Raw genomic sequence first — 24357 nt, forward strand, 5'->3', positions numbered from 1 at the left:
AGTCGTATCATCTAAGACTTCCATAGAGATACAAAGTGTAAAGTATTATCTCTTCAGTCTTTTCCATTTATTTGGTTGAAGCTCCTTCAAGTCAAAACTTCCTAGTTTTAGTTCTGCTTTTAAGATATCTTCTAAAGCTGCTTTTGTGTTTATAAAATAAGAATCACTATGATTTAAAGCTTGATATCATGGTGGGTTTACTCAGTTTGTATATTAAAGATGACTTCAGAGAGTACCAATAGCTATTGTTGCTGCTTCAAGATATCTGGATTTTGCAGGCAATCAACGGTGCCCTTCAAGCTCCCATGCATCTCCCTCACAGAGGTGTTATCTACTTCCCCCTTAAGCCCTTGACGAGTAAGCTAAAGCAGTAGTCATGATTCCATTGAAAGTTGAACAACACTTTTATGGAAGTCACATATCAGATATTTATATTATGATTTATAGCAGTAGCAAAATTACAGTTATGAAATGCCAACAAAAATTATTTTATGTTTGGAAGGTAGGGTCACCAGTCACCACAACATGAGGAACTGTATTAAACTGTCAAAGCATTATGAAGGTTGAGAACCACTGACCTAAAAGGAACTTGCTCTGCATCCCTCACTGCCTATTTGCAGTCTGCATGGTGCAGAGGCCCTCACCACAGGCAATACTAAATGTATGACCCTGGGAAGACTTGAATCAGTTCAGACGTATGTCAAGTCCAAATGCCCAAAAATGACCTTGTATTTATGTTCCAAGTCACTTTGCTTCTTCCATGAATGGGTAGCAATCACCACGCTGACATCAGTGACCCAAGATTGTTCCTTTTGGATTTTTCTCTTCTGGTATTCTGCAGCTGTTTTAATCTGCAATGAGGTTTAGCATGCCCCTTGTTTCGGAACTTGCAACCAGAGAGGCAAGTGGCAGATCAGCCGTTCTCACCACTGGACACACTCGGGTATCACTACAGAGCTTTAAAGGATATCAGTGCATGAATTCTCCATCCAGTATGGCCCACCCAAGAGGCCTCTACATTACTGAAAGATGCTCAAATGACTTCATAGACTGAAGAACTCTGGCTATGTGTTCTGTACATATTGTGCTTAACTGGGCACAACTGTGATACCTGTCTGCTCTATTTTTTTCCTGTTTTGTCTTCACAGATTATGGCACCATTAAAAAAGTGCGGGCTCCGCTGAGTCAGAGCTCGGGCAGCTGTTTGCTAGAAGAGATTGAGCTTTTTCCAGAGAGGAAGAGTGAGCCCATCAGGAGCCTAAAGATCCTCCACAGCCAGAGTGTCCTATTTGTGGGGCTACAGGAGCATGTGGTCAAGATCCCCCTGAAGAGATGCCATTTTCATCAAACACGTGGGTAAGGAATGCCAAGGGTGAGGGCACCTGAGCCAGCCTTTCAAGCCTCTGGCAGTCCAAAGACTATAGGATCATAGGATCGTGTGTCTGTGTACTTATTATGTTCCAGGATACAGGGTGTTCATCGAAATGGGCTTTTGTGGTGCCACTAAAGTCTGCATATCTTTGGAGGAACCATGTGTCTAACAATTGTGAGCAGCAATAGGTGTGAAAATGAATTATTCAATATGTGATAACTCTCAGTGATAATGCTAGAATTTAATGCTCCAGCATAGGTTAATATTTTATTTGAATACAGACACAAACACACACACACACACACACACACACACACAAACACACACACACACAGAGAGAGAGAGAGAGAGAGAGAGAGAGAGAGAGAGAGAGAGAGAGAGAGAATGTAAGATAAAGTAGGCTCATACTCTTCTTAGAGCCCCCTGAGAAGAAACATCAATGCTGGCCCAAAACTCCATCTTTCTGAATCATCTATAGCATACCTTTGGCTGCAGTTTATTCCTAAGGTCCCACTGTCCTGTAATCAGTTAGTTAAGGGAAGGAAATACTGGAGGTGCAGGGAAAGCCAAGTCCTTAAATACTTCCCCATTCCCAGCTCTGCCCTCCTATTTTCTTACATTTTTGGTTGTGAGCCTGGCCTTTAATGGCTGAGCCAGCTCTCCAGAGCTATCCTCTTATTTTCTAGGGAATATCTAGTGCAATTTGGAAGCACTCAGGCCCAGGTGCTTAGGAAATGGAAGAGGACCGTGAACACTAGTTGACTAGCTCTGAAGTGTTTATAGTGTTGGAAACTAGAAATGTATTCTGGCCTCTGACACAATTCTGGTTTAGGGGAGCTTGGTAGTCTTGTTTATAGCAATTCCCCTAAGCAAGACATACCTGACGGTTTATGTAGAAGTGACATTTTTACTATACTACTTACAGGACCCTGCCATGCACGGGCCATTCTGTTTCTATGCAGGGAGCCAGAGGCAGGAAATTCACAGTACACACCTGTCACTGATAATTTTGACCAAGGCTTCCAACATACTTCAGGCTCGCTGTCTCAGCTCACACATGTGACTTGCTATAGAATCAAATGGGATGATGTATACATTATAAAATCTCTGCATGTTCTTAATGTAGACTAAAGGGTTTTTTTAATGTATAACCATTACAATGTTTCTTTCAAGATGGTTCTATAAAATGAAATCTGCATAACATTTCCTTGGTGTCAAGAGTTGAAGGACAGCATCAGGATGGTCTTAAGAGTTGTATTGTGAATGTTGTTATATGTCTGATTTCTAACTTTAACCAATGGTTGTTCAAAACTTACTCTGTGTATGTTTCTGCAAGTCTACTGGGAGGCAGATGTAACTCCTTTCTGGGTGCTGATCATTCACTAAATAACAGGGATAGTTGGGGGGTAGCCAAGAGGCATACCCTAGCCAAGCATGGCTGGAAGGAAACCAGTTTCCCAAGTCTTACTCTGTTAGATCTGTTCTCCTGAGAACTTGCCGGGGTCAGGACAGGGTCACAGGCAGGATAACATGGATCTGAGCCATGTGTAGTATTGCTTGCATTCATTGACTAGGAGCACAGTTGCAAAGCATGAGACAATGAATTGCTTTCACTGCACTTTCATTCAGTGAGTATAGGTCACCTCAGCTCCTTCAGCTCAGGAAACTAAGTCACGGGTAGGATTACCAACAGAGGTATGGTGCCTGCTGTCTGTGACGCCATCGTCCCATCTGGAATCCACAGGGGCTGGAGCCACCAGGTGCAGATGCCACAAGTGAGCAGTTCTTGCTTTCTCTGAGGAGAATAAGGCCACGTGTGCGTCTTCCTCAGTCTCCGTAGTAGAGGAGAAACTCGTGTGGCTGAATCTCCCCTCTGTCTATTTTTCACTTGCTCAGAGTGAAATGACAAGCAAGCACAGCTCCACTGTGAACCCATACACTGGACTTCTGTGTGCCACAGTTGGTCCGCTTGTGCTTGGCGCTTAGTATTCCCTCTGAGAAGGAAATTCTAAAGACTGTGGACCAAGCATCTCTCTGTGTGTCTTCCAATGTGTGTCTCCAAGTGTCCTCTTCATATAGAAGGATGAGAAAGCCTCCCTAGTTAAAACTCACAAGAAGACTCTATTTTGTAAACACTGCATGCTTGGATTTTTAAAATGATTTATAGAAAAAAAATAGTAGTTTGTTTTTTAGAGAAACAACTTTAAGTTTCCAGAAATATGCCTAATGAAGCACTTTGATTAGGAATGGGCTAATAACAGGGTTGTATGATAATTTCTTTGCCAAATGCCATTCTTTAGTAAACTAACAATAATTTGGTTATAGTTTTAGGAAATCAATTTCATAAATGAAACTTTGCAATATTTAAAAAGAGAAAGTAAGCTTATGTAAGTAATTTGCCTCAAATGTAAATATGACACTTTTGAAGGATAAAATTGTTACACAAGAATCTTTATATTTTTTCCTTTTTTGGTTATGTTTTTCAAAAACTATTTAATTTCACAGTCATTTTTACATTTCTGCCACATTTTCCTAGATTATTGAATCAAGTTTGAAAGTCTCATCATTCGCATGAAGGTTAAAAGTCCAGATGTTAGTTAGTGTCCCACTCAAGGTCACATACCTTCTTTAGTGACTCCCTCAGACCAAGGCCAGCCTGTGTACTCCCACATCCATGCTATATTGACGGTTTACTCTTTGTGCAGAGAAGTCACCACTGATAGGGACCAATCTGTTGAGCTACTGAGTTCATTTTCTGCTGCATTTTTTTTTCAAGATAGACTGTCTAGGGCAGAGGTTCTCTTTGAAAAAAAAGGTATTTACATTATGAATCATAAAATAAAAATTACAGTCATGAACTAATGAGAAAATAATTTTATGGTTGGAGATGAGCACATCACGAGGAATACTATTAAAGGGTCGCAGCACTTAGGAAGGTTGGGAACTGCTGCTCTAGGACCAGGAACATGGGACTTCCTAGCTGTGCTGTCTTCCTATCTGCTTCCTCATCTTTGTCCTTGCTCTATGGCAGATGAAACCAGCATGGAATAAGTTCCCAAAGTAGACAATACTGAGCGTTCCACTTTTTCTCAGGGTGACCCTGTATCCTGGGGGAGGCGGCTGCCAGTGTACTGTTTGTCTTCATCGTAGCTCAGAAAACAACATGCTAGCATGGGCACTTCTCTAGATGTTACTTTGGAAGAAAAAAATGCCTTAAAGTTATAGTTTAGTCAAACTTTATCACAAAGGTTACTAAATATATTTATTTTAATGTGAATGTAGTTGGGTGCTGCCATTTAATAAGTCTCATAGAAAATCATGCAAATGACCAAGCCAGACTCAGGTCCTTGGAGTTGCAGTCATCTCTGTAAATATCATTTCCATGTGATGACTGAGCACACATATTTTGTCCATTTCATAACATGAGCTGATATTTACAAGGTTTGGAGATACCTGAAATCTAACATCCCAGCTGTAGGTCAATATTTGACAATACCTCATGAGTGCCACCTCCTGGGCCTCTGCTCTTTCATACACTGCCAGTGTTAATTTGTAACCTTCAAAGAAACAAAAGTTCTAGATGGCAGAACACAGGAGAATGCTGACACAATAGCAACTAACTAATCCCCTCCTGGCTTATCCACCAATCGGAAACTATAACATGGTACTTAGAGTGTTGGTACATTGGAATTGGAGAGTTCCCACTTCAGTGAGTCAGGAGGCAGAGGTGACCACACGACTCGGGTTTTCCTAGCAATATCTAGAAGTCAGGCTTTTATCCCTTCCCACTTCTTGCAAGTCCTAAGACAGATACAGCTCTTCAATTCTCAGCAAATGAAAGTGTAGAAGATTAGTGGGAGGGCTTTTGACACACATTTTTAAAGTCATTTTAAGAAGTATATGTATACTGACTAGATTCACAGCTCAGCAAATGTTCTTTGCAAAAGGAAGAAAAATACCCCCAAGTACATGGTTTCTGTAGCAAAGAATGAGCTTTTCCCTGATGTGTGGCCATCTTGACAAGCCAAGGCCATGGGCTGAGCAAAGCTTGACAGTAAATAGACATGTCAAAAATATGAACAGCTTTTGGAGTCAGTTTATGACTTAGACAACCAATCAAGACAAGAAAAAAAAATCCTTTATACACAGCACTCCACAAAAAGACACCAAAAAGTAGAGTCTGGTACCAATGCCACAGGACAGCCAAGGAACCTGCTCATGTAGAGGCCTTCCCTTAGATGTTGAGCCATTAGAGAAGTTATAACAGTCTCTTAAGTAAACAAAATAGAAAGCCTCTGAGGAACCCTGGAGGGGTGAGCACAGTGATGATGTACAACTTCATAAGATCAGCCCTAGAATTCTCAGAGGAGGGAGGTGGCAAGGGAATGACTTTATAGCAACTCCAGGAAATCCCACTGTTCCAGGATCTAAGTATTTTGCAGCATTCTGCTGAAGCTTCTATAGTACATCTGTTGCTACTGAGCCGTATCTTATGGCTTGGCTTCATGGACTTAGGAACAGCTGTCATGGTGGTGGAGTGAAAAGCATCCCTGTGTTTGCTCTGTTTAGGTAAAACTCAGCAGGGTTCATGTGGTCTATAGACTTTCATCCACTAATTCCTGAGTTAAAGCAGTATGTCTTTTGACTGGATTTGCTTCTATTACATATGTTAATGAAGAACAGATCATTAAACTTAGAAAATAAATGATTAAATTGCAAAGTTTTTTTTTTTTACAAAACCTAGTATTTTCTGAATTTCATAGAATTTCAATACTTTGGAAACTCTTGTGTATTCTTTCTTTTTAATATTTTGACACTCATAATGTATGTAAGATCAGATTAGCCTACCAGGTCATTGAGCTTGCACTCTGTATATGAGAGATCCACCAGAATCTAAGAGAGATGTGTAAGCAGCAAAGATTATAGCCTTCCAGAAGAAACTAAAAACCACACAAGTTCTATCTTACTGCATCATCTTTAGCTCTGAGGCCTATATTAACCTCTGTCTCCAGATTCCTTTGGCACCCAACACCATGTACACCTCAAAGAGGCTCGTTATATTTGAATTGTTGGGTGGGCCCTGAACTATATTCTCTTTTGTATTCTCATAACCTAGTGGAGGGTGGCTAACATTCTGTGGAGTATTAGAAAGGTAAGGTGATAAAAATAGCAAAAAGAATGGAAGTCTGTGATCCTTTGGTATTTCTGTTTTATGATATAATTGGGATTAGAAGAAAAGCCAGCCCAGGAACAGATACAGCCATAGGTGAATCAGGAAATAAACACCTCTGGAATTGTGTTTTACAAAACTAGAAGGAAAGATGGAACGATTAAAAAAATCTTGGACTTGACTGGGCAGAGCTGGTGTCTGGCCACTCTTAATTCAATCACTCTAATGGCGTCATTAAGGAAAAGAAATTAATACCTCATTAAGAAAATTAGTATGGAAATTAAGTACTGTAGGACATCCGTTGCTTTAAAGGGCAAAGTTTTCAAAGGTAGATGCAATAGGTTGACACCATTATTAATTAAATGTTCTAAAGACACCATCTGCCCAATTGCAAAGTAAACCACATGCTAGAAAATAACATCGCCCTCCATGGTCCCAGTGAGACACCTTCAGTAAACTAGTTGGTATCATGCAAGCATTCAGGAGGTGCTTTTGATGAACATTTACTTTACAAAGTAGATATTCCCCTTCTACAATTAATTTATTCATTTCTAAATCTCAACATCCTGAAACTAACCACACTGGCATTCATTGGCTTAGCATGAGAAGGATATGAATTTCCTTCCTCAGTTCATTCACGATGTATTACATTCTAAACACGAAGCCAGATCCTGAGTGTATGATGACAAATGATGCATCCCTGACCCTGCCTGTGTGGGGCTCAGAGACTAATGAGAAATTCTGCCATAAATAAAATTATCTGAATATCTAATGTAGAATTGAGTCAAAGGTTCCTGGGGTTGTATTACATTTTATCCCAGAATAGATTTATCATTATACCTGATTCCATACCATGCTAGGAATCAATCCCCTCACCTAACTTCCAATTATTTCTTAAGCCTTATCTGAATTATTACTGGTTTTCTAATTCTCAACTTCCAGAACTGAGCACCAGGTCACAGCAACACATTCAATAAATTTTTCACTCAGTGGGTGACTCTGGGGCTATTAAATAGTGGGGCTATTAAATAGTGACTGTGGCAACTTCTATATGCATGTAATGATTGTAACTGTTTAAATACTGAGGGTAAGAGAAATTGCATGTGCCCACATGCTACCTACAACAGTCCAGACCTCTCTCTCTGTGAGATGAATCCCAGGAAGAGTCAGACTGGAACACAATGTTCTTTAGCATTATATTAATCCCCCTTGAACCTCACCAAGGTGAAGAGGAAACTCTCAAACTGTGATGGAAAGCAGAATATAAACCTCTGTGACCTCCACTCGAGCTAATAATTATACGTTACATTAGTGCCCATTGTGCAAGCATTAGGAAAAGGCCTGGGCTTGATTAGGTAGGGTCTGAAGCATGCCCAATTGAGAGCTGTCTCACTAAAGATAGTATCATATTATACATGCAAAATCACTAATATTAATCATTTTAGTGAATCTCACAAAGAAAGCCTACACTTCATGATAGATCTACTTCCGGCAATAACAACACATACTGCAACCTTGGCTACACAGTAAAAACAAAGAAAATGTACGTACGGCATCCTGTAGATGTGTGGCAGTCTACCTGTCTTCTGCAGTGCAAAGCTCTCCCCTCTACCTCTGAACTATAAGTGTTTTTCTCCCTTGTTTCTTTTTTGAGAACTATTTCAGTGTAATCATGTCACCATTACAGTAGTAGAAGTGGCATACAGGTGTCTAAGCATAGCCAAGTGTGCTAAAAAGAATCCATGGATAAAATTGGCTCCTATAGGTTCTAAGTGTTCTGTAGTATTGCTGTAGCTAACCAACAGTTTGGGAGTCTCCATCCTATTGCATATTTAAAGACATCATGTTGCTGACCTAAATGGAAATCTAAGTCACCGGTGTTTTCTAACCAGTCAGCTAGATAGTTTTATTTGTCAGTGGAGAAGCACAGCTGAAAGACCTTACTAATAATACACACCCCCTATCTGATACCTACTCCACAAGCCTCCGACTTTTGAGCTTCAGGTGCACAGCTGTGCAGACAGCTCCATGGAAAACCTTGGCTGCAGAATCATCCTTGGCTCTAGACCTGCCCCAAAACTGTCAACAGCAGGACTGCCTTCTTGCTGTATAATTTACTGAACTCATGATTTTAGAATACAACCATTCCCATGTGCTGATAAAACAGCCTACATATAAAAACATTATGAACTTGGGACTCATTTGGACCCTAGATAGAGACAATGAACAAAACTCAGATTCTCTGTGTATGTAATCATAAGAGCGATAGCAGAGATGGAAGTTATGCAATAGGTTAGTTAGCAATAGGAATAAGAATTCAATACAACATGGTTTCTTTTCTTTTCTGCTTCAGGGTTACTGTCAGTTAATATAGGTCTTTCTGAGATGGCGTTTCCCATTCTTGTATTCTATACACATTCCACTGAAAGTTGGGTCACAGCCTCCCTGTGCTCCATATACAAGTCAAAAATCAAACATGGTTGTATTGGTCATGGGAGTACTTGCTTATTATCCCAGAGCCTGGAATACCAAGACGGTAGGATATTCAATTCAAGATCAGCCTTGTCTAAGAGCAGACAATGCACCACAGAAAATACAATAAATCAGGGCAGTCTGAGTCAACCGGAAGAAAAACCAACAGGTCCATAGATTCCTTTTACACAGTTATACCCATTATACTAGATCTTGCCCTGTACAGCAAGTTCTTCATGAGATATTTATCTGTCTTAATAAATAAGAGATTCAAGTGTGTGAGAAAAAAGTGCTTTCTTCTCAGTATTCTGTTTTCCCTTTGAAGGGCAAAGTATTTACAGGGCAGCCCGGGTCTTTAATGGGTCTCAAAAGTTCTTGATTCAGTCCTCAGACTTTGAAGACTAGCCTCTGTTGCTTCAGACTCTAGAATCCCACCCATCTGAGCTCCTCAGAGCTGAGTCTTTTGACAAAATCATCTGTCTTTCCTGATGTGGAGCAGGGAAGAATAAAGATTTGTGGGGAGCATTGTGTTTGTGTTCAACAGTAGGTTGCTATTTTCCTAACTGACAAAATCATTTTTAAATCCTTCTACTGTAGTTTTCTTGGCCTGGTAACAATTCTAAAGTGATAATTATGCTGTAATATATCAAATATTAATATGTTGATTTTACCATAGCAAATATTTAAATCTAAGTGGTAAAATTATTATCAGAAGAGAAGATTAAATAATACTAATGATTAGGTTTACCAAAGTTTTTGACAGTGTTGATGTGACTTTTTCTAATCAAGTACCTTAAACTCATTGATTTTCTTATCTTTATTTTTACTGAGTTTAGGAAAAAAATAAAAACCAAGAAAGAAAAAAATAAATGCCAGTTTCACTATGACTACATTCAATGGAAACTCTTCTTTTCCACAAGGCCTCTTTAAAAGAACCAACTTCCAAAAATAATTAGTCCTAATGGTTTGGTGTACACCAAGAGGAAATTATAAGTATGGGGGATTTCTATTGAATGGGAATTTGTGTTTGGACAGCAGTTGTAATATTTAAAGAGTGATGGAATGTTAAAACAACCAGAACGTTCTGCATTGTAGAAAGATGGAACTGTTGTTACAGGCAGAGCTTCGGAGCCATGAGCCTTCACTCTAATCCAGAAGGCTTGTTTCAGGTGTCCAGGTGGCTTTGCAGACAAGAAAGGTCCTGAGAAGAAGGAGTTTATTAAATGTCTCCCCCTTGGAAAGGTGAATTTAACCTATGGTTGTGTTACTTTAATAATAATAATAATAAAACATAAAAAGAACTTTAGCCCTTTGAATGGTTCTCTAAGTGTAGCTGTGCCATAGTCACCCCATTTGTGAAAATGGGGTCACAGGCAGAGCAAATTCCAAGGTGAGGTACATGCTGAACGTGTCATTCTGTCAGTGAGCCATGACTCTAGGCCCCTCCTGTGGAGCTATGGACATAAATATGTTACTTTGAGCTAGTTCACCTCCAGTCTATTGTAGCCAGGTAACGTCAATGCAGGAAACAGAAGATTTCAAGTCCTGCCCTGAGTCCCCACCTCACCTAGGTCTGTTTCATGGGTCACACTGGACATCCTGTGGACATTTTCTTACTGTGAAGGAACTGTACAGTCAGTGTATTTCATGTGTGCTTTCAGTGCCTGCATTGGTGCTCAGGACCCTTACTGTGGCTGGGATGCGGTGATGAAGAAGTGCACCAGCCTGGAGGAGAGCCTGAGCATGACCCAGTGGGATCAGAGCGTCCCCACCTGTCCGGTATGTGCACATCCTTTCCAGCTTCCAAAGTATTGTTCACGGGCGGCAGACCACATAGCTTACCTTTCAATTAGATCCACTGTTACAAATCAAAAAAAAAAAATTGTGTTTCTAGACTTGTTCTATTCCTGCCTTGCAGGAGGACCACACAGGATGCTCTCACCTGTTTCACATTGATTTGAAATACTTAAGATTCAAAAGCACTGTTTAACATAAGATTATGTTTTTAGTTTTATATATACGTATATATATATATATATATATATATATATATATATATATATATAGAGAGAGAGAGAGAGAGAGAGAGAGAGAGAGAGAGTGGTGTGAACTCTTGTTCCTGTTACACCAATAAAATGTGAACTTCCCTACTCATTCATTTCCCTTGGGGGCTATAATTCCAGAGGCTGACATAAGTGAAGATTTGAAGAATAGGTTAAAGGATATTACTGTGGCACCATGTGGATCATATTCGTAGACCTTGGTCAGGGTCACAGGCAGGCCTGGCAAAAGCAGCCCTGTGTTCATTCCTATGTGGGTCCCTGAGGAGTGGAAAGAAACTGGCCTGTATTTAGAGCCAGACCCTGATTCCAAGAAAAGCAAATCTCACTGTTTGCTCAGATCCTCTGCTTGGGCCCTCGCTTGCAGAAAACAGTTTTTCTTTACTTCTGTCTCAGGCAGCAAGACATTTCTTTCTTGTGTTCTAGCAGATGAACAGAAACTGCTAACATTGATGTAGTGAAAATAGGCAGCGGGGTAGTTAGTCACTGTGTTACCCAGCTGTGGATCTGCACTCTTGGTTGTAAGCACCTCTGCAACGCAGGAAAAGAAGCAGGGGCTACATATTTACTGTTCCCTGGGTGGATTAGACTCACCTCAGGCTTCTGATTTGTCAGTGTAACTTCCAGAAGCTGCCCCTTCCAGATGCAAACCATATGCTAATGAAGCTTGTTCCTCAGCCTGGAAGGAAATGGAGCAGAGAGAAAGTTGGATCCTCAGCATCCTTCCCAGATGTTGCTGTGGGTGTTGAGTCCTTTCCACAAAGGAGCCTGTGTGGACATCCTTGCACCTAGGCATTCAGAGCTCCCATCTGGGGTTAGATCAGAGGTTCTTAGCCTGTGGGTTTTGATCTTTTTGGGGGGATCAAATGACCCCTTCACAGGAGCCATATATCAGATAGCCTGCATATCAGATATTTATATTATGGGTCATAACAGTATCAAGGAAGTGGCAAGTATAGTTATGAAGTAGGAATAAAAATAACTTTTCTTGGTGCTCACCACGACATGTGGAACTATATTAAAGGGTCACAGCATTAGGAAGGTTGAGAACACTGTTCTTAGAACCATTTGGCTTTGTAGTGCTTGGTCTTTGATTTTCAAGGGGAAATCCTCATCCATATTTTTTTTTAAAAATGGTTTGAAAACCACCAGGAACTGAAGAAATTCCCTTTTCAGTGCTGCACATGTTAAGAGCACAAAGGCAGGCATCCTCTTTTTTTTTTTTTTTTTTTTTTTTTTTTTTTTTTTTTTTGCAGAAGGTAAAAGCATAATGAACAGCATCCAAAATGTCAGTCTGCAGACACATCTTTACAGTCAGTGCATCTTCCTGCCTACTTTTGTCCTTGCATTTTTAATAGTCAAAAAAGTGTAAGAAGCAGGTAACATACTGTGGTTTCTCTTGAATGGTAAGAACATTTCTCCCTGCACCCATGGTTACATACACAGAGCATCAGAGCTAAGATGGTTATTCGGAGGGAAATTTACTACCACCCCTATGGATTTGCTTTATTACAGATACATGTCTTGAATATTTTACAGTAAAATATGAAATGGAGGGATCCAATGTTTGAGATGTGACCAAAGAGTTGTCACCCATACTGTCTCAAGCCAAAGAGAAGGCAACATGGGTTTGCTGTGAGGCTTTATTACAGCTCTCAAATATGACTACATACCCAATGTCAGTTACACATAGCAAGTTCTGTCTCTCTCCACACTGGTATGTCTGTTGTATAGAGCTCCATCCTCTTACCAGATGGATTTGCTCACATCAAGATATAATTTTGGAAAGCTAAAATATTTTTTTGAAAACAATAATCTTATTTGGGTTTTAAATTTTTACTTTAAAATGTCACTTCTATGTTATTTGTTCTTGCCTTTCACTAAAGTAAAATATCTTATTGATGAGAGAAGTCTGTGCTATCTGCATTTCATAATTTTGATGTAAGATCGGCTTTAAAGTATGTTATATATGTTGTTGTCACTTTCAGATATGTCTCAGGTTGTATTTTCCATACTGAGGCTCAAACCCAGGAGTTCACACTGGCTGGGCCAGAGCTGTGTTGCCAGGGTATTGTGCCCTTTCAGGTTCAGTGCTGAATGAGTTCTAAGATGCAAACTGATTTTAGAAATAGTAAATGCCAAGAGAATTTTGCAGTTGGTAAATATTTCTCCTTCCTTCTGAAGGTTGTTTACCTAAATCTTTACCCAAGCAAATGGAACTTGCTTTCTGTTTTTAATAAACTGAGGCCTTTGAAAGGAAAACATTTCATAATTTGTGTAAAAGTAGATGTTGAAAGAAAGTGATCTGATTAGATTGAGTTCATTTAATTAAAGACGTATTGAAAACAAATGACACGCCAGACAGACTTGTGTGAACTCACCGAAAAGCTAAACCCCTAGGTCGGGAGAGGTTGGTCAGCAGTTAGAGAAAATGCACTGCTCTTGCAGAGTTCCCAAGTTTGGTTTCCGACACCGATACTTGAAGGCTCTCAACTTCCTAAATGTCACCTCTTGGCCTGTATGGGCACTGGCACCCCTTTCCACACTGACATACGCATGTGCAAATAACTAAAACTAAAACCCGTTCTGTAAACTACTCAGAGTCTGTGGCACGGCACCTGTGAGTTGCTAGCATGGACATTCCACACAAACTGCACACACCGTATGTCACTCACACCTGCTTTACTTTGCTTGCAATGCTAAAGGAGAGTACCCAACGCCGAGTCCTCCAAAAAGCACAGAAGTATATTACCCACAGTTCTGGAAACCAAAATGTACAATATCAAGGCACCAGCATTTGTTGTGATAAGAATCCCTTTCTGGGGCCCCACATGAGGAAAAGTGGGTCTAAGAAGGGGTGTCCCCTAAGTGTCACAAGCCGTAAGTACAGATCGTCCCTATTCACTAGCCTGCTAGAGGCTACACAAGACTATCTCTTACTCTTCTGCAAAGGTACAGTCTTGCCTTATAATTCATCTGGAGAGATAAGCTTAGGGTGGATATTAAATTGATGTCGTAACATAAGGCAAAACTTCCTGTGGAGCTTATCCAATATCCTGCTTCATGTAGTCACTGTATACAGATATAAAATACCTTAATTCTGTAGAAAAGATGTCCAGATAAAAATCTAAGACTTCAGTTTAGCCATAAAAAAACAGTAGTTGGAGTGGCTGGAGGCATGGACCCATGGTTAAAAACTTGCGACTTTGCTTACAACTAACTGCGACTTTATTTCTAAATAATCCAATGACTGCTTCTACCCTCTGTAGGCACACACACATGACACTCCCTTACACACACACACACACACACACACACACACACACACACACACTCGCACACACGCGCAAAGCAAGAACATAAATATAAAGAACAATGGCCAGACATAAATATATAAAGATTCGCAGAGGAACCTGTGTCCACAACTAAAGGGTGTACACACTAGGCCAGCAGAGAATCAGTAAATGATTAAATCAACATGAAAATATTATTCTTAGTGACAAAAATGAATCTTCTTCAGCTAACCCTATGAAATTCACTGTTTCCCCACTGTCAGGGGAGGTAAAGTAGGGTGCACCTGACTCTCAGGAGCCTCTTGGAGGAGAAAGCTGTAACAGAACCACATTGTTGAAAGGAAGCTGAGAGTGATTCACAGACTCCTGAGTCACCTTGTTTGCGCTGATCCTTGGCTATGACTTGGGATGTGGTGAGGATTCAAGGAGGTGACACACTGAATCCTCCCACGGTTGTCATGCACTGCTGATGTGCAGTACATGCTTTACTCTGGTTTTGTATTTACTGGTATAAAGCACATGCTTCAAGAAGAAAGTCACTTGAGATAAACCTGGAGAGAACTTGAGACAGTTCATTCTAAAGTGCTTTCTTTCGTTTCCTTTTCCCCAGTACTGAGATAGGCCTCAGAGCTTGTCTGTGCTAGCCAAGAATCTGCTTACTGTGCCAATGGCCAGCACATACGCCCTTATTTCTGTTATCCTGTCAAGGAAAGTTATGAGAATTTTAAAATATCCAAATTTCCAAATTGAAAGCACGGGATGCACACCATATTCCCAGTCGCATTTTGTAGACCAATCTTCAATCTAAGACATACAGCACCCAACCAGACTTGAAGCTGAGTAACCATTCGGGGAGGTGGCTGCTCACTAGCGTGCTTCCCTGAGGCTTACAAGTTCTTCTGGCTCCAGGATGTAACATAACAAACCTCCACAAGACTGGAAAATGCACCTTCTCCTATCTGCAGCTTCCTCACTGCCAGACAGGGTTGAAGCTACCGTCTTTCCTTGTAAATTAACCAGTCGCCACATTCCTATCCTGTGAAGGTTCCAAGCAGTGGCTGCCCAATGGCACCCCTACCCCTTCCACTGGTTTATGAAAATAACTACTGTGGGTTTTATTTCCTGTCTCACATGTTGAATAACCCCTCCTGTTTTCTGTGCCATTGTTATTCACTCATCTTTCCTTTGGATGTATATTTAGAAGGGGAAATCTAAAAGCGTCTCTCTGCCTAAAACCCCCACGCCAAGCCAAACCCACAGAAAGAACAGAGACTGGCAAGGGTGGTGAATCTCAATAGGAAAGGAGGAGGATGGTTGCCACAGACAACTAGGGACACGTTACCTAGGGACACGTTAGGATGTCATAAAAGGTGAATGTTACATTACATTCTATTTTCACATGCCGGTGCTCAAACCATGAGGGACTTAAAAAGAAGAAACACTTTTCTCTCTCAGCTGGAGGAAGTTAATTTTTATAGACGCCCCTTACACACTTATTAGGTCCCATGTTTATCGTAAGATCAAGCACTGACCAAAGTCACCAGGAGTCCATGAGTCTCATTTACCTTTTCACTGCTGTGACAGAACTGTGAAAGCAATCTTTAAAGGCAACAAATTTATTGAGTTCCATGGTTTCAGTCCACTGTCACTAGCATCCATTTATTCTGGGCCTGAGGCCAGGCTAACCATGATGGCAGGAAGTGTTGCAGTTTAATTAAAATTGGGTACTACCGGTCCCCACAAGTCTCCACTCCAACCTGGGCCTCTGGTACTCTCGGACCTGGACGGTTGCTTCCTGGAGTTAGTTCTGGCACCATAGGGCCATACAGAACTAACCTTAATGTATCTCAGTGGTGACTGGTTCAAGTGTAGCACCACACCATGTTAGCCTAGCTATCTTCTGGCCCCAGGGTCTCTCCGTTCTCATTGCTAGTCACCCTGGCCAACTCTGGCCAGCTGGGAACTCTAGTCCCAGCTACCCGGTAATATCAAGACTCAACAAACTGTAACCCAACAAACAGATTTATATGTTAAATACTCATACAGTACATCCACACAATAAGCTTACAACCAATTGATAAGGATATAAACCACCCACCTAGATAAGATAAATTTGTCTACAGAAATCCATCCAGGCTACCTTGGCAATTCAGGACCACCTGGATCTGGATCATCTTTCTCAGTCTCCATTTTGATTCTCCCCACTTCTCCTCTCCCTCCCTACAAAAATTTTGTCCCCGCCTTATTCTTTTACTGTCCAATCACGGCCTTGATCGAACTTGTGCCAACCCTCACCTGCATAATGTCATCAACCTACTAGAAGCATATGGCAATGATCAAAGATGCTAACCTCCTGGTCGTCAGCACAGAAAGAAGACAGGGGTCCAGGGGTAAGAGCATATCCTGTGACCTACTGAATGTAGCCAAAATAACAAATTCTCCAAGAAATAAGGTAGCTGTGGCCTGTCTAGCAGTGAGGAAACTGCATATAGGAAACGCAGCATCTTTAATAGGCCTTACTTAGAGCCCATTGAATGCTAAACTTGACGTAGTAAATCAATTGGTAATGGTACTGTCCTCATAAGCCATTCACTTCTGAATCCTGCTCCATCTAGGAACCAAGTTTTTAACATATGCATGTTTGGAATATTTATATTCAAACTATGCCTGCCTTAGACAGGCTAGGACCCACTATTAACCTTGGCCTTAAGTGCAAACTTCTGCTCTGGATAATTCTGGGAGATCATTGGTATAAAGACTCTCAAACCCTTCCTATGCAGAGTATTTCTTTCGTAAAAAAAATTTGCCTACTCCGGCATTCTTATCCAAGCCTCCCTGGATTACAAAGCTGACAATTTCATATTCCCTACAGAGCAATTAATTCATTCCAAAGAACCACATGGACTAGCCTTGTGGGTGATTTTTTTCCATTTTCTTTTCTTCGTCACTGTGACACTGTATTTCTTCTTGGCCTTATAACATTGGATTTTGCTGTGTAGCATGTAGATAAATACATGTCCAAGTCATTCCTCTGCTTAGCTCCTTTGTATTCTCATGGAGACAAACAATGCTGATGAACTTGAAGAGAATATTCTTTGCCCCAAGTCTTCTAATTTTCCTCTAATCATTTATCTTTTGTTCTCAAAGTTCTTATTAGTATTTAGAGGGCCCAGAAACCTTTAGAAAAAATAAATTGTCCTTACCCTACACTATCCTTTCCTCCTTCTCTGAGAAACTGGATGTATACAAGTGGCACATCGTATCCAGGAACTCAGTTTCCCCACCACTCCACTTACCAAGGCTGTCTGTCCTTGGTCAGGTCAGTTCAGTCTGCCCCTCCCACCTGTCCTGGATTCAGCTGATGACTGTCTTGGTATGTCATGACATACCTGAGAGAGTCTGAGGTGTATTTTCCCTTGCCCTCCTTCAGTTAAAGACTACGTTTCTGCCAGGGCTCCATGATGAGGGGACTCAGGCTATACACGGCAGTGACTGTCTGGCTCTGACTCTCATCAGGCTCCAGCAGTCCTACCAACTTTCCCACCTGCCAACTTAGGATGGCTGAAGCTCCTTGCACAGATGGCTCCTGGGTTCCACAGCATCTCCAGATCTTTTCCTAATGTTCTCCTGTCTCATAGACTCCATGCATAAACCCTACAAACCGCCATTTTGCCTCCTGACAGGACCATGCCAAACTCACACATGTATTCTTCAGTGTGATGTCCCACCTACCATAGTTACATTACTTTCTGTAGTTTTTGTAGGCTTGCTTTTTCCTAAACTAGAAGTAATGCTCTAGAGGCCTCTACTTCCTTCTCTAACAACAGAACTAGTTTGAGTCTAATAAACAGAAAAATTGGTCGGTCCACAGCAAGAGTCATTTTATGTAAAACGTTATCATTGAGGTAATTTGTTAAACAGCCGGAATGTCAATTCTCTGTACATTAGTGTCTGAAGTTCTTTAACTTATCTTGACTTACACATTTTCCCAATTTAGATTTCTGCATCAGATTTGAAGAGCTGTGACACATTGTTTTCATATGTGGCTGGTCTGCCTAGGAGGGCCTAGCACCAATCTGTCATGCACAGAGCAGCTGTACCACCACCACTACCACCAGGCAACATGCAGCTCTGAGCTCTATAGTCCTTTCTTTGCTAGTTTATCTGCTCACTAAAAGCTCAGTCAGCTGTCTGTTTCATTCCTGAACAATGCCAGCCAATGGTATAAACATGCCCTTGATTTTTAAAATTATACAGTACTTCCAATGTGAAAATACCCATCTTCATCTTCTCATCTATAGTAAGAGTTTTTGTCCCATATTCCTCTTTCCAGAAAAATGCCTCTGGTGAGGTCTGTGGACACTTGAGCAGTTTCTTGCCGTCCATATCTAATCTGCTTTGGGACACTCACAAGAATGCCATTACAGAAGTGTGTATCTCTCATCTGTGAAACCAGAATGGAAGCAACATCCTACCTGATGATGTGTCTGTTACTCAGGGCAGCCTTGGGCTGTCTGCTTGCCAAGCGCAGGTGTACCATTTCCTATAGCCCCCAGCACAGCTCATAGGTTGATATTTCTTATCATTTCTCATTTCCCTTGATGGATTTCCCACCCTAGGTAGTCATGCAGAAGAGTCAGTGAGAGTCTTATCCCTGGTCAGAACCCTGGGGCACAGAGGTGGAGAACTGACTCTACAGGTTTTCAGAGCAGCTCCTCCCTGTCTCAAACAGTCAACACCTTCTATAGAGAGCAGCAATGGTGCTCAGGATAGTATGGGCTGTGTACATGGATAAGTTATGATTCCCCATGCTTAATTCTCTGAACAAAAGACATGGGCTTTTTACATTGAAAACAAAGGTAACACTGTTTATGTCGCAGGCAAGGGTCTGGGTATGATTATTAACATAGACCTAGTTAAGTAATGGGTAGATGCACAAAGGAGATTGGAGCATCAATGTGAAAAATATCCAAAGTAGGAACTTTACTGATTTAACCAGACAGTCTGTCAACTCAGAAGCTTGTATTATCTTGTGGTGCAAGGTGTGTTACTCCTTAGAAGCATATGGATTCCAGGGAACCTAGGGTCTGAGCAGAAGCTGTGGCCAGAAGTGTCATTTATGGGGACCTTGGGAGACAAGAAAGCTTCCTCTTGGGAAATGTTCCTTTGCTTGTCCACTTGTGTTCTTGCTTACTTTCAGATAGGGCAGGCCAAGATCCTCCTTGTGGGTACAGTTTATATAGAAATAAGAGTGATTGGTAGGAGGGTTCAGTTCCATCCACCTGAGGAAATAAATGTTGACAGGGAAAGAGAAGGAATAGGGAATCACACTGTAGAGCCATATCTGCACCATGGATGGTAGAGAAAACCACATTAATGTGTAAACATTTCCCATTGTACTTAAAGAAATCATGGACCAAAACTACTGGTGCTTCTGTGGCTGGTGCCTTTCACATGCTGGCTGGCTGAAGAGACAGTCGGGAGCCAGAGAATGAGGAAAGAAAATACAGTTCTCATCAAGTCTTCCTTGCACTGCCTAAGACTCACCTGCCTTTGAATTAAAATGAAGAGGCTGGGACTTTGGTCCTCTCTGGTCCCTTTTGAAAGGAGGCCTTGACAGGGAAATTAACCTTTGAACCCAGGAGTATCTCTTTTCCATACATTTTCTATTACATGTGTCAGAAAGCTGCTCACTCTTCAGTGTTCAAGAACTGATGTCCCAACCACACTCAAACCCATAACAAAGCATTCTGCCTACAGTGACCTGCAGGAGTCTCTGAGCTCTGCCCTCAGGTCTCTCTTGGTGTCCCTGCCTTGCTTTCCTTCTTCCAAACCCAATGACAATAAAGCATCTGTCAGTGGCTCTCACTGACAGGGAACAGCCCAGCCATGTGACCCTCCCACACATTTATTCCTCTGTCATCACCCAAGCTGTCTGTGGCATCAAGCACCCCATCCAGCTGCTTTACAGGTTCCTTCCCTTTCTGTACAACTCAGCACAAGAACCCCACAAGCAGCATCCTACCCATCCTCAGCAGCAGCCCTGCGCAATGCACTTAGTAGCTATTACATAGAGTCATAAGCAGGTGCCAAGCACTTCCTGGCCAGCATACAAACCTCTGAGTGGTGCTTACACTATAGCTTTGGCAAGATCACTGCAGTGATCTCATTGCTCATGGGGACACTGAGATGTGCTTTGGCATCAAACATTGTCACTTGGAGGTAACATGTGAGCCCAGCCTGGATTAATCTTTCATGAGCTTTAGTTGTTTGAAGGTGTATAAAGCCATGCATCAATGTGTATATCTGTGGATTTTTCTTGTTCCTTGGGTTACCCATATTCAAATGGGTAGTTCTACCAAAACCTCATTCCTGAGTCGCGAACCTTTACTCTTCCCCTTCCTCTTCTTCTGCCCTCTTGCTCTTCCTCTCCCTCTGCTCCTTATTCCTTCCTCCTTTTGCTTCTTTTCATCCCCACTCCCTCTTTTCTCTTTATCTCTAGAATTGACCCGTGCTGTATAACTTTGAAATCTTCCCATACACACTGCCAACTTTAATTTTTTTTTTAAATTTTAAAATAGTTGTGCTTGCCACTTGAGAGACCTTTTTGGTTTTGTGTCTTGTGTTTCTGCTTTACCTTTTCTGACACCAATGCTTGCATTTGCTTTCCAGACCAGAAATCTCACCGTAGATGGGAGCTTTGGCCCGTGGTCTCCATGGACACCCTGTACTCACACTGATGGCACTGCTGTGGGATCCTGCCTCTGCCGGTCCCGATCCTGTGACAGCCCAGCTCCACAGTGTGGCGGCTGGCAGTGTGAGGGCCCTAGAATGGAGATCACCAACTGTTCCAGGTATGTGCCTCAGATCATTCAAATGCACCGTCTCATTTTATCTCAGATTGTGGAGGTATCTGGGCAGTCATTTTTAACACAGCCCATGCTTTAGTAGATGAAGGTGGCCAAAAAAAGGGGAATGCCCATCACTTAGCGATTACATCATTTGTGGGGAAATTTTCAACCCGTAGGTTAAGTTGTGAATTTTAACTGTTTATAAGCTCATCATTGGATAGGAAAATATTATGAATTTACTTGAGATAATTGTCTTCTTTGATGGAAATATCCATTACTTAACCTCTTCCTGAAATATGTGACAGGTGATCCCCACTTGTAGAGCATGAAGCAATAGCTGGAATGAATCTTTCTCTCTATGCCGTGATAGATCAGAACTCAGCATACCCCAGCTCTCTGACCTCAGACTGTTAGAAACTAGGGCAGTCCAGATGCTGTGATCCACTGGGGTCATCTGAGTTGCTTCATGTTCTTTTCTAACTACACTCACTTGTCCTGCCAGCCTCCCCTGTAGAGCATAGCACCTGAAGAGCTTCTGAGGTGAATTTGCAAGTCCCTTCTTCACTTGATTACAAACAAGTCATTTCTTAAAATCGTAGCTGGTTTTCATGAGCCTAGGATGTAGAAGCAGTGAGGGAAACTGTCTACGAAGCAACTGACTGAAGATCAGATTGGGTAATTGAATTGTTCGAGAGCCCAGGACAGGAAGGGTGAGTGAGAAAGATGTGAAGAGAAAAAAGGAAAACCTTGTCCTCACCAGCAGTTTTCACAATGAGTTTCTATGTATAGCAGCTTCAAGGTGGGTTCTATCACTACATAAAGTTTACAGAAGCCAAGGAGGGCCACAAAGATAAGGCTATGTAATAAAACAGAAAACACGACATAAGTTACTGGATTTACTTTGAAGATGACAATGAGCTATTTCATTACCAAAAGACTGGAGTGCTGGACTACACTTGTTCATCACTCGGGCTTCAGCTTTTGTTCCAGAAACTCGCCCTCTAAACAAGCTTGGCCAGCTTATTTCAGGTTAAAATCATAAGTAAACCAGACTGTTTCAGGGATGCTGTAAAAATATAAGCACATGACCACCTATCAAAATCTCCCATGCTCCCTGGGATTACTCCATGAGACTCTGTGATTATCCCCTACTCTACCTCTCAACAACCAAGTCCATACAATAAATAGTTACTGATAAGCTTGCTTCATTTATTTTCTGATTTCCTACAGTCCTGCTGGATTTAGAGACTTTTAGTTACCCATTACTGCACAGGTAACATGTTCTTCATATTATAAATAGAATATGTCATAAAGTCGTATATTTTCAAAAGCTTAAGAAATTAAGAGTTTTAAAAGAATATTAAAATATGTTGTAAAGTTTGAATAACCCCATGAATTATTTTGAAGATGTGTAAGGCTGTGGATAGAAGGGTATTAAAAACATGACTTGTTATTTTTATGAGTGATGTTGGAGGTGGTCTTGGTTTGATAAAATTATCAAGAATCTGTTAGTGTTAGGTTTCAGCTGGTAAACTACAAAATATTTTTAAAACTTCTCAGAAAGCTTCATCTTAACTACATTATTGTTAATTGTATCAACTTATATATTTAAACTGATATCTTTAGAATTACCATTACATACTTCTGTATTCTTAAAGGAATGTTTAAGGGGAAAATAAAGGCTAGTATGAACTGATCTTGTCCCAAGCTCATAAAAATAGAGTAACTGAGGATGCACAATGCCTATGGGGATGCCTATACAAAGAGAAGGTCTAGAGTTTAAGAGCCCTGGCTGCTCTTCCAGAGATCCTGGATTCAATTCCCAGCACCCACAGCACTGTAGATGGTTCACAGATGTCTGTAACTCTAGTCCCAAAGGATCTGATGCCCTCTTCTGGTATGGAGATGTATAGGCAGACAAACATAAAAAACATGAATCAATCTTTAAAAAAAGAAAAAGAAAAAAAAGAAGAAGAAAAAGAAGTCCCACACACAATACACATAGGAGCTTGGACCAAGCCCTACAATAAGTGTTCTAATGCCCCAAATAATAAAATACCCACAGCTTATTTTTAATAGCCCAGAAAAACTTCTAAGGGAGATTTAAATTACAAAGACTGAATACATAGTCACTTTATGAAAAAAATTACTCTACTGAAAAAAATGTGTGAATAGCAGTGTATTTTCTGAATGACTTGGATGAAATAGATTCATCTTATTTTTCTTTTATTCCTAAATATGCTATATCATTCTATATGTACAATAGCATGATGACATATGGCTTTGTGTGATCCTGAATTAAATATTCTCCCTTCATTTTTTAACAAAATTGGCTTGAAATAGCTGAAGAAAATTCCACTTGTTCTCAACACAAACGCTTTCTGTAGGGCTGTGCATGCACACTGCTTTTAGATTTAATAGAATGTGCTGTACGTGACTTTCAGTGTTTCTTCTATTTCAGGAGCACTGTCCCTGTGTTATAACAGATGTGTCAGAAGTCAAGTAAAATTGGAAATTTTATAGGTTAAGGATTCACTTCTAATACTGTGCAGTAAAATACCATTCTAATAGGTTGAAGATTTAATAACTAAAGTTCCTTAACTATTTCAAACATAGTAGATATATTTGGAATGGTTTGAGCTTTTGCATCAAATGCCAGTTGTAAGGGAACTCACAGCCACAAAGATTACCAGTGTGCTCTGTTCAAAGACAGTTCCCTCCTTCTGGAGGCCACAGAAGCAAATGGTTCTCCCCTGGTACAAAGACATTGGCAAAAGATGCAGATGGGGCTTGAGTGAGCTGGCTCAACTGAAGTATTGAATCACTTCCTCTCCTACAGGAATGGAGGCTGGACTCCCTGGACCTCCTGGTCTCCCTGCAGCACCACTTGTGGCATTGGCTTCCAGGTGCGGCAGCGCTCCTGCAGCAACCCTACGCCCAGGCATGGAGGGCGTGTGTGCGTGGGCCAGAACAGGGAGGAAAGGTAGGTTCAAGCTGTGTTCCTACATCAGCACCCGCAAACTTCCTGCCACTCCATTGGGGCCAGTTACACTTTGGGATCTAGCTTACTTTATCCGTGGAGTTCCTCTCCGTTAAGTTAACCCACATATTTTTCTGACATCCTCCAATTTTGACCTAA

General features: G+C 41.1%; 1 protein-coding gene across 3 annotated transcripts in view; it reads left to right on the top strand.

Moving 5' to 3' along the window:
* Sema5a (semaphorin 5A) overlaps positions 1-24357 on the top strand; it is a 431215-nt gene that overhangs the window by 342192 nt on the left and 64666 nt on the right. For all 3 annotated transcript variants that reach the window (NM_001107659.2, XM_063281754.1, XM_063281755.1), the window contains 4 exons: positions 1149-1356; positions 10676-10793; positions 21040-21221; positions 24058-24201. In NM_001107659.2, coding sequence (NP_001101129.1) covers positions 1149-1356; positions 10676-10793; positions 21040-21221; positions 24058-24201 — 652 coding nt within the window. The remainder of the gene's footprint in view (positions 1-1148; positions 1357-10675; positions 10794-21039; positions 21222-24057; positions 24202-24357) is intronic.

The sequence above is a fragment of the Rattus norvegicus genome, chromosome 2 (assembly GCF_036323735.1).
Source record: "Rattus norvegicus strain BN/NHsdMcwi chromosome 2, GRCr8, whole genome shotgun sequence".
NCBI lineage: Eukaryota > Metazoa > Chordata > Mammalia > Rodentia > Muridae > Rattus > Rattus norvegicus.